The sequence below is a fragment of the Seriola dumerili genome, unplaced genomic scaffold (genome assembly GCF_002260705.1).
Source record: "Seriola dumerili isolate Sdu_G_001 unplaced genomic scaffold, Sdu_1.0 BDQW01000002.1, whole genome shotgun sequence".
Taxonomy (NCBI): domain Eukaryota; kingdom Metazoa; phylum Chordata; class Actinopteri; order Carangiformes; family Carangidae; genus Seriola; species Seriola dumerili.
In genome coordinates this window covers 4,943,267-4,956,588 of record NW_019174257.1, presented here as the reverse complement: position 1 = coordinate 4,956,588, position 13,322 = coordinate 4,943,267, and the positions used below count along the sequence as shown (strand labels likewise).

At 38.9% G+C, this 13,322-nt stretch overlaps 1 protein-coding gene across 1 annotated transcript; it reads right to left on the bottom strand.

Annotated features, from left to right (window-relative positions):
• Window positions 1-4,413: 4,413 nt before the first annotated feature.
• LOC111234574 lies at window positions 4,414-13,322 on the bottom strand. Its single transcript, XM_022762767.1, has 9 exons — window positions 12,981-13,322; window positions 12,084-12,236; window positions 11,637-11,742; window positions 11,279-11,402; window positions 8,189-10,687; window positions 7,587-7,755; window positions 6,897-7,059; window positions 6,659-6,791; window positions 4,414-5,662 (listed from the first exon to the last, which is right to left on the bottom strand). Exons 1-9 carry the CDS (start codon window positions 13,043-13,045, stop codon window positions 5,496-5,498), a joined length of 3,579 nt encoding a protein of 1,192 aa, XP_022618488.1. The 5' UTR covers window positions 13,046-13,322; the 3' UTR covers window positions 4,414-5,495.

Genomic DNA, 13,322 nt, shown 5'->3' with positions numbered 1-13,322 from the left:
ATTTGGCGACAATCAAATGTCGCCTTTGCCAGGATTTAAGAAGAAGTAGGGCACAGCCAGCTCTGCTACTTTTTAGCTGCGGTAGTGGAGAGCACAGGAGGCAGTTGTTTTAATAATTAATTGCATTTGATTTATATCTTATCATGTTTGTTCCTTGATATTAATGCTTTTCTGTCTCTTATCCTCAGGTACAGTATGTAAATGGCAAAGAATGTGGGGAAAAAGCAGTGTGATGTATGCATGTATATGTAGCAGCAGGTTTTGTTCATGTTAAAAGTTGAATGGAAGACCTCCAGTACAAATAGATATGGTATTATTGTTCCCTTCTTTAAGTCTATAGACGTAGATGTAGATGTGCCAAAATGGAGAGCATGGTAAAACACTCATGATTCTTTTAGTGTGCTCTGTGCTCAGAGAATGAAAAAAGGGGGATTTAGCATGAAGGGAGAGAGTTAGAAGCCTCTCCGCCCACACTTAAGACTCACTGCCTCTGCATCTCTAAGCAGACTGTCATCTCTGGTCACCATCAGGTCTGTGCTCGCCCCAGTGAACATTCAACGCTGTCGGTGAGTTTGAGCTAAATTGAAAAAACCATCGACCGTTGATTGTACCCTGTGGCCAGGCTTTGTCACTCGGTGTCTCCAAAAAGAAGGGAAAAGAAGTCAGACACGTGCAGAAACCTGCACACAGGCATGGCAAATGACTCCTTGACCAATCACATGAAGAGCGCTGCGTCCCTCCTCCACAAAACAAACAAGCAAAAAACTACTTCCAGCTTCCAAACCACAGCAAAGGTCACAATCAACATTCATTGCTGTCGGTGGGTTTAACTGTGTGGAAGAGCTCACTGAACGATGAATGCAACTGTGTCCCAGATTTCATCCAACCGTCACAAGGAATAGCATCACGATATGCTGATGATGGCATTATTTATTTCTCCGCCAGCACACACCCACCCCCAACCCCAACCCCTTCGCCTCCCACCAACAACAGGCGCACACGGGCGGTGTGAATTGACAGGCAGTTCAGATTGCATCTCGATCACGCCGGCTGGGGCGGAGGGGTCTGAGTCTGGCTACAGCAGCAGGAGGAAGAAGAATAAAGATGCAAGAGATAGTTGGGGAAAAAAATGACCTTTAAAGAAAAATATACCAAGAATGTATGGCTCGCCTTGCATCTAAGGTTTGATAAATGATTTAGTTGTAAATAATACATGAAAAAAAAAAAAGTGAGAATGTGTTGAATTATGAACAGATGCATGCTAAAATGATTGACCTTTTTGGAATAAAAAGGATTTAGTCATTAAAATTCTGTATTTTTTTCACCACCAGGTAGACCACCAAAAGATGTAGATGTAAATATATTAAAATGGTTTAATTACTGTTGAATTCAGTTTGGTGGAACAAGAACTTGAATATCTTGAATGTGGTGTTGAACACAGCGGTTTATATTATGTGTTAAAATATGTACCTGCTTTTCATTCATGTTTTATATGTTTTTCTGTAGGACAAAACATTAAAGAACCATGAAACTCTACAACTTTACTGTGTATTCCTGATTGTTATAATACCGTATGCCATTTGATTTGGTGTAGTTTATCGAATAAATTGTCACAAGTTCTGCCCTCAGTGATATGGTAGGTATTTTTTCATTTGATCGTTCTTCTTTGGTTAAAGGAGATGTGAAAGTGATTACAGTCATGGCCCTTTCCTTTACACATTCAGAAGAGTAAACCTATCTGCATTAGATTTTTCCTATTGATTAAAAGCATCACACCACTGATGTGATGCATATTTAAATACAGCAAACATTTAGTATTACCACTAATTATTAGCTACTTTTTTTAAACATCTCTCATCCTTGGTTTGTGCTTTTGAATCATACAAGATTTCAATAATATTACAACCATTCAAATTTTACTGCAGTATTTGTTGTCTTGTATGCTATTTACAAATATTCTTTACACTCACAATGTTTAAACATAACTGGGGGATAAAGTAATAGGCCTATATAAATATACTGTAAATTACTAAAATAATTAGTGAAAGTTGTCTTAGATATTTTTTTCTGCAGGAAATATGTACACTCTTTATAGAAATGTGTTTTTGATTCAACAGATTAGTCACCAATTCTCACACACAACATGAAAACAACAACAGTACAGTTATAACATAAATGCACGCGCACAGCCCCAACAAGCCGTTTGAACAGTCAGCACAGTTCAAATCAAAACAACTTGCAGCACATGATGATAACAACCTTTACAAGAAGCTGACTTTCTCACTCTTAATCTTGCCTGTTCACACTGTCTGAATTCACACAGAGCTCAGTTTAACCAGGCCTACTATGTAAGGACAATATTCCAATTCTCTATCATTTTATTTTGCATAAAATTTTTATTTCAATTCAAATGTAAGAGGAGGGATGTAATGTTAGTGTAAAATTAATATAAAATTGTTTTACTCCAAAACAAGTTAAAACCAGCTGCTTATCCAGCATGCTTAATTCAGAACACATTTGGTAAAATACAATTTTAGACATCTTGTAATTTCACTAAATTAGGTTTTAATTCTTTGTATTTTTAATGAGCAGAATATATTTTGCAATGTCTGCACTTTGTCCCCTTTTGTGTGTGTGTGTTTCTGCTAAGCTCATTGTTTTGTTTTTTTCCACTGAATGAGACAATTGCAAGTAATTAAAACAAGACAGTAAATGCTAAAAGTGTGCTGCTAAAACACCAATAGATAACTGACTGCTGTGTGAGTATGAAGCTTGTTTGTGAGATATGCTGTTCTACCTTGGAAAAAGTCTGCAGGAAAGTACCCGAACAGTATTGTGAAGTGAAGAGTGCTGCCACTGCTTGACCAGCAAAAAAGAAGAACATTGCTGGTGAAACTGGAAAACCCCCTTTTTTTCACATGGTCTTTTAGTTTCAGCCACATAACGGTCATAACTGTGATTTTTATGCTTTCAAAACAGCCCTGCATTACATTAAATGTACAGTATCACCAATATTTATTCTGTACATTTTCAGAACAATTATCTTAAAAGAATACATATTGTGACATTTGTGCATGAAAAATCAATTATACAGATGAGATATCTAGCTTTGCTCAGTGAGGTAATTTTATGTCAGTTAAGTCAAAGAGGCTCAGTGCTGACGTAAGACACGCACAAGGACATTCATGTTGTTTACGGTATAAACCACAATTATGTTTGTAAAAAAATATCGGCTAACCATTACCAAGAAGCTAAAGCTCTATGAAACTGAATGAGTCATGATAACAGTAACTGGATACCATCATGCCTAAATTCGGTGTGCATCTTTGAACAAGAAGAGAAACTTGTTCTTGCAAAGCAATTACAAGCACAGCATTAACACCTAAACTGCATTTTTTTTTTTGTAGGATTGAGGCAACTGAAGCCCTTGTTGGCAAAATGGTAAACATCAAAATAAACCTAAACTTGTGAAAATAAATTACATCAACATTCCTGTTAAATAGGGGTGTTAAACATACAAAGAATCTATAGGTTTCCATGAAATAACTGCTCCCAACACTGACACCAAACACTCATTTTAATTGATTATAGTGATTACAAGCTTTATACTGATTACTACTTCTAGACTTGGGAGCAAAGTTAATGACTTCCTTTGTCCACTAGAGGGACACCAAGGAACAGAACGTTAAAAGGCCAAAGAGACATCCAGTTCAGGTTTATGTCCTCTGTATTTTTTTTCACGATTGCAAGTAAGGGGGGAAAACATAGCAACAGCAAAAGTAAATGATCATAATGAAAAAAGAGCATTACATTTAATTAATCCAGAAATTACATGTATGGTTTACACAAGTGATAGATGCATTTTGCCAATCAAGAAAACTTATCACACACATATCACAATGAAGAGGCTTTATAACTATGAAAATCTGAAAAAGTTGTCTACGCACTTAATAAGTGTACTATAAAAATGGCTTTGAAGTTGAATTAATAGAGATAATTATCTCCATGCAATTAATTTCATTAGTTAATTCAATAGATCAGGTTTTACTCCTCTCTATGATGGTCTCACGCCAACCTGGGAGGTGAGAATGTAAAAAAATATATATTTATAAATACAAATTTCTGCTTGTAATGGCTAGTCTTAAAGCCTTTTGTGTCAAATAAAGACTAAGTGCAGCTTCCATTTAAGTGGCCATGTGTTTTACCCTGAGGATACAATGAATGGTTTTGAATGAATTGGTTAAAATTGGATGTAACTTTCATAGACAAATCTGATTTGATTTGATTTTGTTGGTCAACAAAAAAGATCTGCAACCCCAGTGTGAATATCCTACACTGGTCACAGCATGTGAAATATCACAAACTAGTACTGCCACTAACTTGAACATATTAACATTTTAAGCACTTATGTACTACTGACAAACTCTACTGCCCTGTTTCTACAAAACATGTCTAAAAACTGTACACATGCAAACACTAATTACTGTTGGACATTATCACATCATCGACTTCCCTCCTATACATTTTTTAACAATAACAAAATGGCACAGTAAATGAAATGGAAATCGAGGCATGTAAACAAATTATATTTCTTTTTAACAAACATTAAGTTTCTAAAACTCTACACTTCATTGTTGTTTCATTCATGAAACCTATCATACTAAGGACCAATAACTGGCCTTTATAACACTACAAAAGTAATGTGATTAGCTACCAGGCCTCCTTTGTAAATTCCTCTCGCCCATCCTCTTTGGAAAATATTTTCAGACATTATGTTTTGACTTTTTTATGTGTAACATAGCACCAGTTACTTTGATTATACTGCATAAGATATTTGAATTTGGTTGTGGATCAATCTGAAAAAGTAATTATTACTACAGCAGTTGAGAATGAAAGTGTCCCACTGAGAAAAATGTTTTTGGAAAACAACTTTGTTGTCCTTGTTAGTCATGACTCATAAAGACCTGCTTTATGCGCAATTATAATGCTCCATCCTAAGTTTTTTGTGGAAACATTACTTGTTGTCTCATCTGAGCAGTGTATTGAGAAAATGCATCTCCAATCCACATATACATACAAAATGAAATTAGTGCAGAACAGAAATCAGGCAGCTTTGACATTTACAGGATGTCTACAGATATGAACAAGTTCAATTTAATGCTTAGACATTTTCGACATTTTCAGCACTTTTAATGACCAACTGACACATTTACTAAAAGCACAGATTTTAAAAGGACCCAAACAAGCAAGATGATCTTCACTACCGAGTTCAAAAGATGTAAATATTACAAAGGATGTCACATGTGTGACAAAGTGTACTTTGCTGAGGATGGGCGTGATCAGAGTTCATTTGTAGCAGAAGGACAATTACCTCATCCCACCTTTGAGTGCAACATTGTTCAACCAAGAGCTGCTTTATAATTTGAACTAGTGATATTTCCCCTTCTGTGCGTTGGTCGTTTGCTGCTATTCAAACCTCTCTCCAGTGGGGGTCGCTACTGTCTGATATCTGCTGGTCTGAGCTGTCTCTCACCCTCAGCCATGAAGATCTGCATGGCCCGGTAGAGCAGATGGACGCCCAGCTCCCGTTTTTGCCTCACCTGCCAATTGGACACCACACCATAGAAATCCCCTCGCTTCTGATTAGTGAGCATCTTCAAACCTGGAAAGTGATTGGAGAAGTAAGTTGGTTAATGAAAGGCTGGAGCAGCACAAGAACAACGTTGTCTGTGTTTGTTTTTTCATTTGTGTTTATTTGTGGCTCATCTCATCACAAACATGAAAAAACACTCGTACAATAAGTATAGTCATCATGAAACTTCTCTGGAAAAGATAACAGCAATGCCTAACATGGTACATTATCAAAATGCTGGTAGACTGAAACTGTAGGTTATCAAAATTAACATCTTATAAGCTTAATAAAATAAGCTGCCTAGTGTATTAATCAGATTGCATGTGCTTATGTGTCCTAAAAACAGTGAAAAGGGACACTGAAATTGTGAGTTTAGCAATAGTCAAAACTTGCACATTTCAAAAAGAAAACAAGACAAATAGAGCTATATATGTCACGTGATATGTAAAATCACATTTCAAGAACATGCTTAACACAGACTGTCAATCAGATATAAGATAATGTGTTGCATATGTCAACTTTTGACTGCACTAACTCAATGACTGCATTTATGACAATAGACAAGCAACAAACCAAGCATCCTTTCCTGACTATGGCCCAAAGTATCAATAACAAAAGCTACCTGTTGTTTGAGTAGACTGTCACATGAATTTAACCAATAAAAATTCTGTAATGACCCCACTTTGTCTCCTCTAGACGTCCCTTATGTTGCTCCTAACAACCACATCGGTCTCCTGCATCTTTATTTAATTGCTCCAATAATTTTTCAACTGAGATAGATTAAGGTAGAATTAAGTTTAGAGATACAGCATCTTTTGCCAGCCAGTCATTAAGTCCCTCTACTTATGTCATATTATATATTTAATATGTGAGCAATAATTATCTGAAAATTATAATAAAATAAGCTTTGACAGGGTGATTTAAGAGCCTGACAAACAGCAGCTGAGACGTTCCCCAGTGGATTATATCAATGTTTGCCACTTCATAGAGATAACTGGTGATGAGTTTCACCCTGCTTGTACTCACCCATGGCCTCCACCATGCAGGCCTCTCTTGTGTAAGCCTCCACTGGAATGACGTTCTGGAAGCAGTGCAGAGAGATGACGCCCTGCCCGGCGTTCCACACATTAAGGATGTGCTGCACTTTGGGGCACAATTTCTGTCACACAGAAGAAAAGGTCAATGTTTTATCTAAATACTTTATATCTCATTAATTTTAAATTCATTTTAATTAACTAAGACTGATCAGTGTATACTGCCCTACCTTGGAGGTTTTGTCGCCTCTGTAGTACTCTAAAGCTTCATACAGGTGACTGTAGGGACGGGAGCGTTTTCCTTTGCCCACATAAAATACGGAGTGGATAAATGTCTGGAAACACTCCTGTGGAGTCATGGAGTGACTGCGGAACGGGAGGTTTTTCGTCACTCTGACAGAGAAGAAAGACAAAGAGCCGTTTAATTATGTCTTCAATTATAGTTCAATATTACAGGGCTATGGGTAGTTAAAACTCAATAAGACATCAGTCGTACTGATGTGGAAACTGAACAGTGATTTCTGTACTATTGCTGATTTGATTTGATAGATTGTTTTATTTCTACATGCTCAAAAGTCAATAAAATCAGACAATTAACCAGTTTTGCTAGATCAGTTTTAGTTTGGTTGTAGCCTAATCTGTAGAAGTGTGTTAAAACACGTATTTTGCTTGTTTGTTTCAGTGTTTTGATCCTTGTGGTGAACTCCCAAGGAATTCAATGACAAATCAACATGACTGGTACTTCATTGTCTAAATGAAATAGGTCTGATGATTGCTTCTCACTCACTCCAATATTCATAGCGTCCCCTTCTAGATACAAACAGTGGATTGTAGAAATCATTTTCATGCAAAATAGGGCTGGCAACATTGCGCAGAAGAAAGCAAAGGACAACACCAAAGCAAGATGTGAAACAGCAGACCTGGGGTCGAGCAGCAGGTAGTTGAAGCTGGACTTGATGATGCCCTCCCTCCACTTCCTGTTTTGATCTGGTTGGTCAAACTGCTGGCACAAGGCCTGCTCGTCTGCCTGACAATCAGGCAGCTTGAAGGTCTGCAGGGCCTGACGCAATTCTGGACTGTAACCTAAATCTGCAGGAATTAAAAAAAAAAAAAAAAAAAAGAACAAATGAAAACGGCTGTTTAAGTGACAGTGATGATAAGCTAAATGATATGAAGTGTATAAATATGCCTCATTCATTCAGTGGCTCTAATCTAATCTACCCACAAAGCGACTGAATCCCCCAAACAGTTTTAATACACATAATGTGTTTAATTTTCCATTTTGATTTACTTCTTTCTAAAAGTATTTTTTATGGTACATATTTCACTACTTCGGGACTAACATTTAGTTAAATAGAAACATATTATGTTTATCATCTCACACACTCCTCATCTCACCAAAAAACTGCTCACAACCCAAACCACGAGTTCAGGAATAATACAGCCAAAGTTGGTATATGGTAATCAAGTAATGGTTGGTAAACAGTAATTAAGAACTTTAAATAAAGAGTATGAGCGTCACCTGATTGCGGCTGGTCTATTTGCTTCTGGTGATGCGGTGATTGTGAGTTTGACTCCTGCAACAGACGCCACAGCCTTCGCATGTAGGTGGGCCTGGTGCGGCTGCTGATAGGACCTGGACTCTCCCCCAGCTCCACTAACCTCAATCTCAGCTCCTTGTCAGTTATCCCTTTTGTCTCTGGCAACAAACCGCCCTCACCCTCATCATGTTTCTCTTTCGGTAGTAACATCTGGGGCTTCTGGTTCTCCTTGCCTCTGTTGCTCATCATGTCAGTCTGCATGGAGTGCCAGTCATAAAGGATGGTCTCCTCGCTGCTGGCGGTGCTCATGCTGGAGCTGAGTGAGGTGTTAACTGTAGGCGGGACATGGATCTCAATCAACTTGTGGCCCTGTTCTGTGTCAGTGTAGAGGTACTCCACTGGTTCGTCCAGATCCTGAATGAGCGGACGCCCTCCAGGTGTGTAAGACAGGTTAGCCAGGTGCTGTGGCCGGCGGCAGCTCGACAGCCTGCTCATGCTGTACCTGGGTGTGCATCCGGTGCCGGGGGTGCACGGAAGGTCAGAGTCTTCCCTGGACCTCCTTGGGGAAAAATAGCTGGAGCTGGATGAAGATGACACAGAGTCTGGCTGAGAGCTACATTCCTCAGCGATCCAGACTTCCTCATTTTTTAAGCTGTCCACTCTGTCCTCAACAGGGGCATCAATTACATCTCCCTTTGTTGTTGCCTCATCTGTACTTGTCAGATCATCTGTCATAAAATCCCTACCTTCATCAAGATCCATTTCTTGGCCTTGCATAGCAAGTACAATCTCTGCAAGGTTTCTTTCATAAGCATCCATTGAATAGTCCTCATTTTTCTCCAATACAACTGTATCAGATAAAGTCTGTGATTCAGTGTCACTGCCGGTTACGCTCTTGGAGAGGATGAAGGTATCTGCTTGGCTATTGCTTACACTTGATCCAGCTCTCAGGGTGCTGGACTGTGTGCCTTGGCAATCTGCAGGCACGGAGTCTCCTCCTGCGCTGCTCCTTGAATAGGATGATGTATAATTAGGTGCATGTGGTGAACTGTAATAGTCTTCACTACTCTGAGACCTGGGTGTCTGGCGGCGTGTTCGAACTGGTGTAGGTAGGGTCTCCTCAAACAGAGAAGACATGACAAGGAGGCTGTCAGGCATTCTGCTTGTTCTCAGGGAGCAACGACTCAACCTTGAGCGAGTCCTGCCAGTTACATATGGACTGGGTGTGAATGGAAGGTCAGCTATTTCCTCTAATACCCCACCTGAATCGTCAGATTTGGTGTTTGATGTTAGTTTTGTAGCCAACTTGTCATCATCATCTTTGCTTGTAGTATTCACAACATCTCCACTACAAGCAAATGCATCATTGTTTGAGTGCTTTATTTCATCCAAGGTCAGTTTATCAAGGATACCTGGTAAATGCTCTATAGTTTCAGATTTTGAACCTATCTGGGGTTGAACAGGTGTGAGATTTCCATCTTGCCTTGTCAATTCAGAAACAGAGTCAGTAGAAATCTCAACATTTTTGTCAGACTTAGCCCCAAAAGAACCTTCCTTTCGTAATACCTGTCTGGGGTGTAAGGAAGCATCCAGAGCACTGGTGTAATGGTCACTCTCACAGCTACTGTAATGACTACTAGTGGTCCCACTGCTACCGCTGCCCCCACATGAACGTGTTGGCTGTTCAAGTAACTTCACCTGCATCTCTTTTACATTTCCCCCCTCCTGTTCATCATCACTCTCTTCCACATTACAACGACTGATGACTGTTTTCTCCATGTCCTCTTCTGTGCTTGCACTGCTCTCCCTGCAGAAAACATAAACGTGGTCCGGCGATGTGACGTCAATGCCCTGCTTGTGTAAAACAGTGGCCATGCGTTCTGAATCCAGGAAGTCAGAGTACTCAGAAAGGTCAAAGGACAAGTCGCTGGGGCACTGGCTGCCATCAACAGCAGGCTGCTGCTTGGGAAACTCAGGACTAAAAACAGGGAAATATTCATCTACATCCTGGAAGCTCACACTCTTGCGGCTCGCTCGCCTGGAGGGAAATGCTGGAAGTGTGTCTCTTCTAGAGGGAGAGATTCTGCCATCAGCAGTAGCAGCATGTTTATTTGCTTTTGATGTGAACACACCATCATCGATAAATAAATCATCCTCCTTAAGAACTGGCATTGGAGCTACAAGTCCCATTGCAGACATGCGAGTGCTTGATAATATGGATGGACCTTCAGATGCCCAATGTACAGAGGAATTGTTCCAGTCCTGGCTCTGATGCCTCTTAGTGTCCATATTACAAAGTCTGTTATATGATATTCCTCTGCAACTTGGCCTCCTATTAGTGTCAGACAAGTTTAAAAATGACGAGCGCCGTGTGCTGCTCAACGGAGCTTCGCCAAAGTCACTTATCATAGATGAGCAGGAACTGAAGCTGTAGTCCGACTCAGGATAACTGGACATGTCCGTTTGGTCTGAATAAACAGCTGTGAAGAAAAAAAGGGGACATAAATTAACAGAGTTCCTACAAAAGTGAAGAATTACCAAAATATAACTAGAACACATCTGATCTCATATTTATGCACTGCCAAACAGTTTGGCAGATGATCAGCCCTGTGTTTCTTTTTTTCATTTGACTGGAAAAAGTTTTGAAATAAATTAGTTACTCATGGAAGGTTTTGACAAAGTATTTTCTGCCTTGGTTCCCAACATTATTTAAGATACATACAACATCCAAAATGAGTACTTACACATAGGTTTTAAGTTAAAAATTCTGAGGATTTAAACAAGTTAGCACTTTCAGAGCTTTGAAAACAATTAAATAACAGTGGTATTAATATGATATGACAATCAATGGCAACCAAGTACAATATTAAACACCTGACTTGATAAATATTACTGTAATTTATCCCAGTACAATTTCTAACACCACAGCTTAAGTAAGATTTAAGTATGTTTTCCAGTTATAGAAATAATACAAGTTGGACAATAAAAAGTTGTATACAAGTGTGATTTTTAAGGATGAATGACTTAAATAATCCCTGAAAGGACAAAAATGTTATAGAAGACTATCTTACAGTATTGGAATTGAGGCAAGTCGTCCTCCTCTGTGTCCATGGAGCTGGCCTGGTACTCCTGAAGGAGCAGGGCACATTTTCTATTCTCCTCTTGCTCTGCAAGCTGCCCTGGTGTATTTCCTTCCTGCATGGATGAAGGAGACAATAGGCATAAACCAAACTGAATCTGGCATTAGGAGAATTTGTAATCATTGACACAAGAACAAGCAAATTTCCAGTTATTTTAAATAATATGAAGTGTTTATGAGTGCATGTCTGTTTAACTTAAAACCAATTTTTTCATGTTCTGTCTCCTGAAACTTAGCCCATGCAGTGCCCCTTATGTAAAATTATTTATGATACTAAAATGAATTCTTACCTTATCTTTAATGTTTGGGTCCCCTCCATTCATCAAGAGCATTTTCAGATTTTGATAACATCCCCATAGTGCAGCAACATGCAGAGGAGTCAGGCCCTCTGATGACCTGGAAGAAATACAAGTAAAAATACAACTTTGCCAAACAATACGTTATCATTATGCTCAGAGAATTTCATTCGTTTTTTGTGTCTATATTTGAACATATTTCCTAATGGAAGATGATACTGGAGACAGCATAATGCTGCCACTGTAGGCTTATATATAATGCAGAGAGCGTGTGGAAGATTGCTCAAAAATCTGTATGACCTTTATTTACACTCACATTTATTGAACAGATCTAAGGAAAAGTAATTTTAAAGACGTGGTTTCTTTAGTAGTGAAGACTGTGATGAAGAAAATGATCACATTGACATAGTGACTTTTCATCTCAGTTTTCTGTAACCATACCTGATATTAGGGTCCGCTCCATATTGCAGCAACATTTTCAAGCAGCGTGTGTTCTTCTCAGTCTCTTTGCCAACAGCCAAGTGTATGGCAGCCACTCCTTTACTAGCCACAAAGTCAGGACGTGCACCTTGTGAGAGAAGCAGCTGCACAGATCTGCCAAGGAAAAGCAAACAGTACTGTGTGTTGCTGTATTGCAAGCAAGGGTGTGGTGTTCCATAAAATGTTGCAGGACAAAATAGCAGAATCATTAACACGATAATTCTGTATGCACATAACAGTTTACTGAATATCTCGTATTTTTGAGACTGTCAGGAATGGTAGCTGGCATTTTTAAGGGTCTGTTTGTGTCACTGTGATCTCCTTTAACAAAGCAGTTTCTATATAGTTTATAACTTCACCATGATCTCTGGATTTTAATCATTTTCCATATAATATAGTTTTAATGTGTTTTCAGTTGCACCAGAAATTCAAAAAGCTTTTAACTTTACAGTTTGTCTTTATAATTGTAAATGACACCAGTCTGAATAACTGAAAAGAATTGTGTGTTGTTACTATATATATACTACTATCATCGTTTAACTTATCTGCACCTCCTGTAGTCACTGCACCACTGGAATTACTGGCCTCACCGGGTTGATACTGTATGGTTATTATAATCAAGTCTCAGTGTTCAGCTGTACCGAACCATTGCAAAACAATGCGTCAGTCTGACATTACAGCTTCAACGATGATCAACAAGAACACACTTTAGAGTAAAGGCTTAAAGTACTTAAATACTTGCATGTTGTAAATAATTTGGAATTGCAGATGATCGTGTAATTATCGATCCTGGCGTCGCCTCTTTTTCGACAGAAGGCATGTCTGGGCAAAACAAAGAGAGAGGGGGCAGAGCATCACCTGGGTTCTCCATCGTTCACAGCTTTGCACAGTTGACTTTCCAGCCGCTTCGTCTTTCGATCCATGTTCAAAGCTGTCCATTTATAAATGATCTATAGCTGTGTATCGGCATATTCCGGTTTAGCCCACAGCCTAAATCCGTGCAGCGAGCTATCGGTAACTTTTAATCATGGCTAATGTTAGCTTACCTAGCTAATAGCGACTGAGAAGCTGCCAAAACCTACTAACTCCTCGCACACATCGAGCTTAATTTTTCTATACAGCTAACCGACACTTAACTATAAAATTATTACTTCTGCCTCTTAAATACTTCGAACCATATTGTTTTCAAACTCTAAAAAC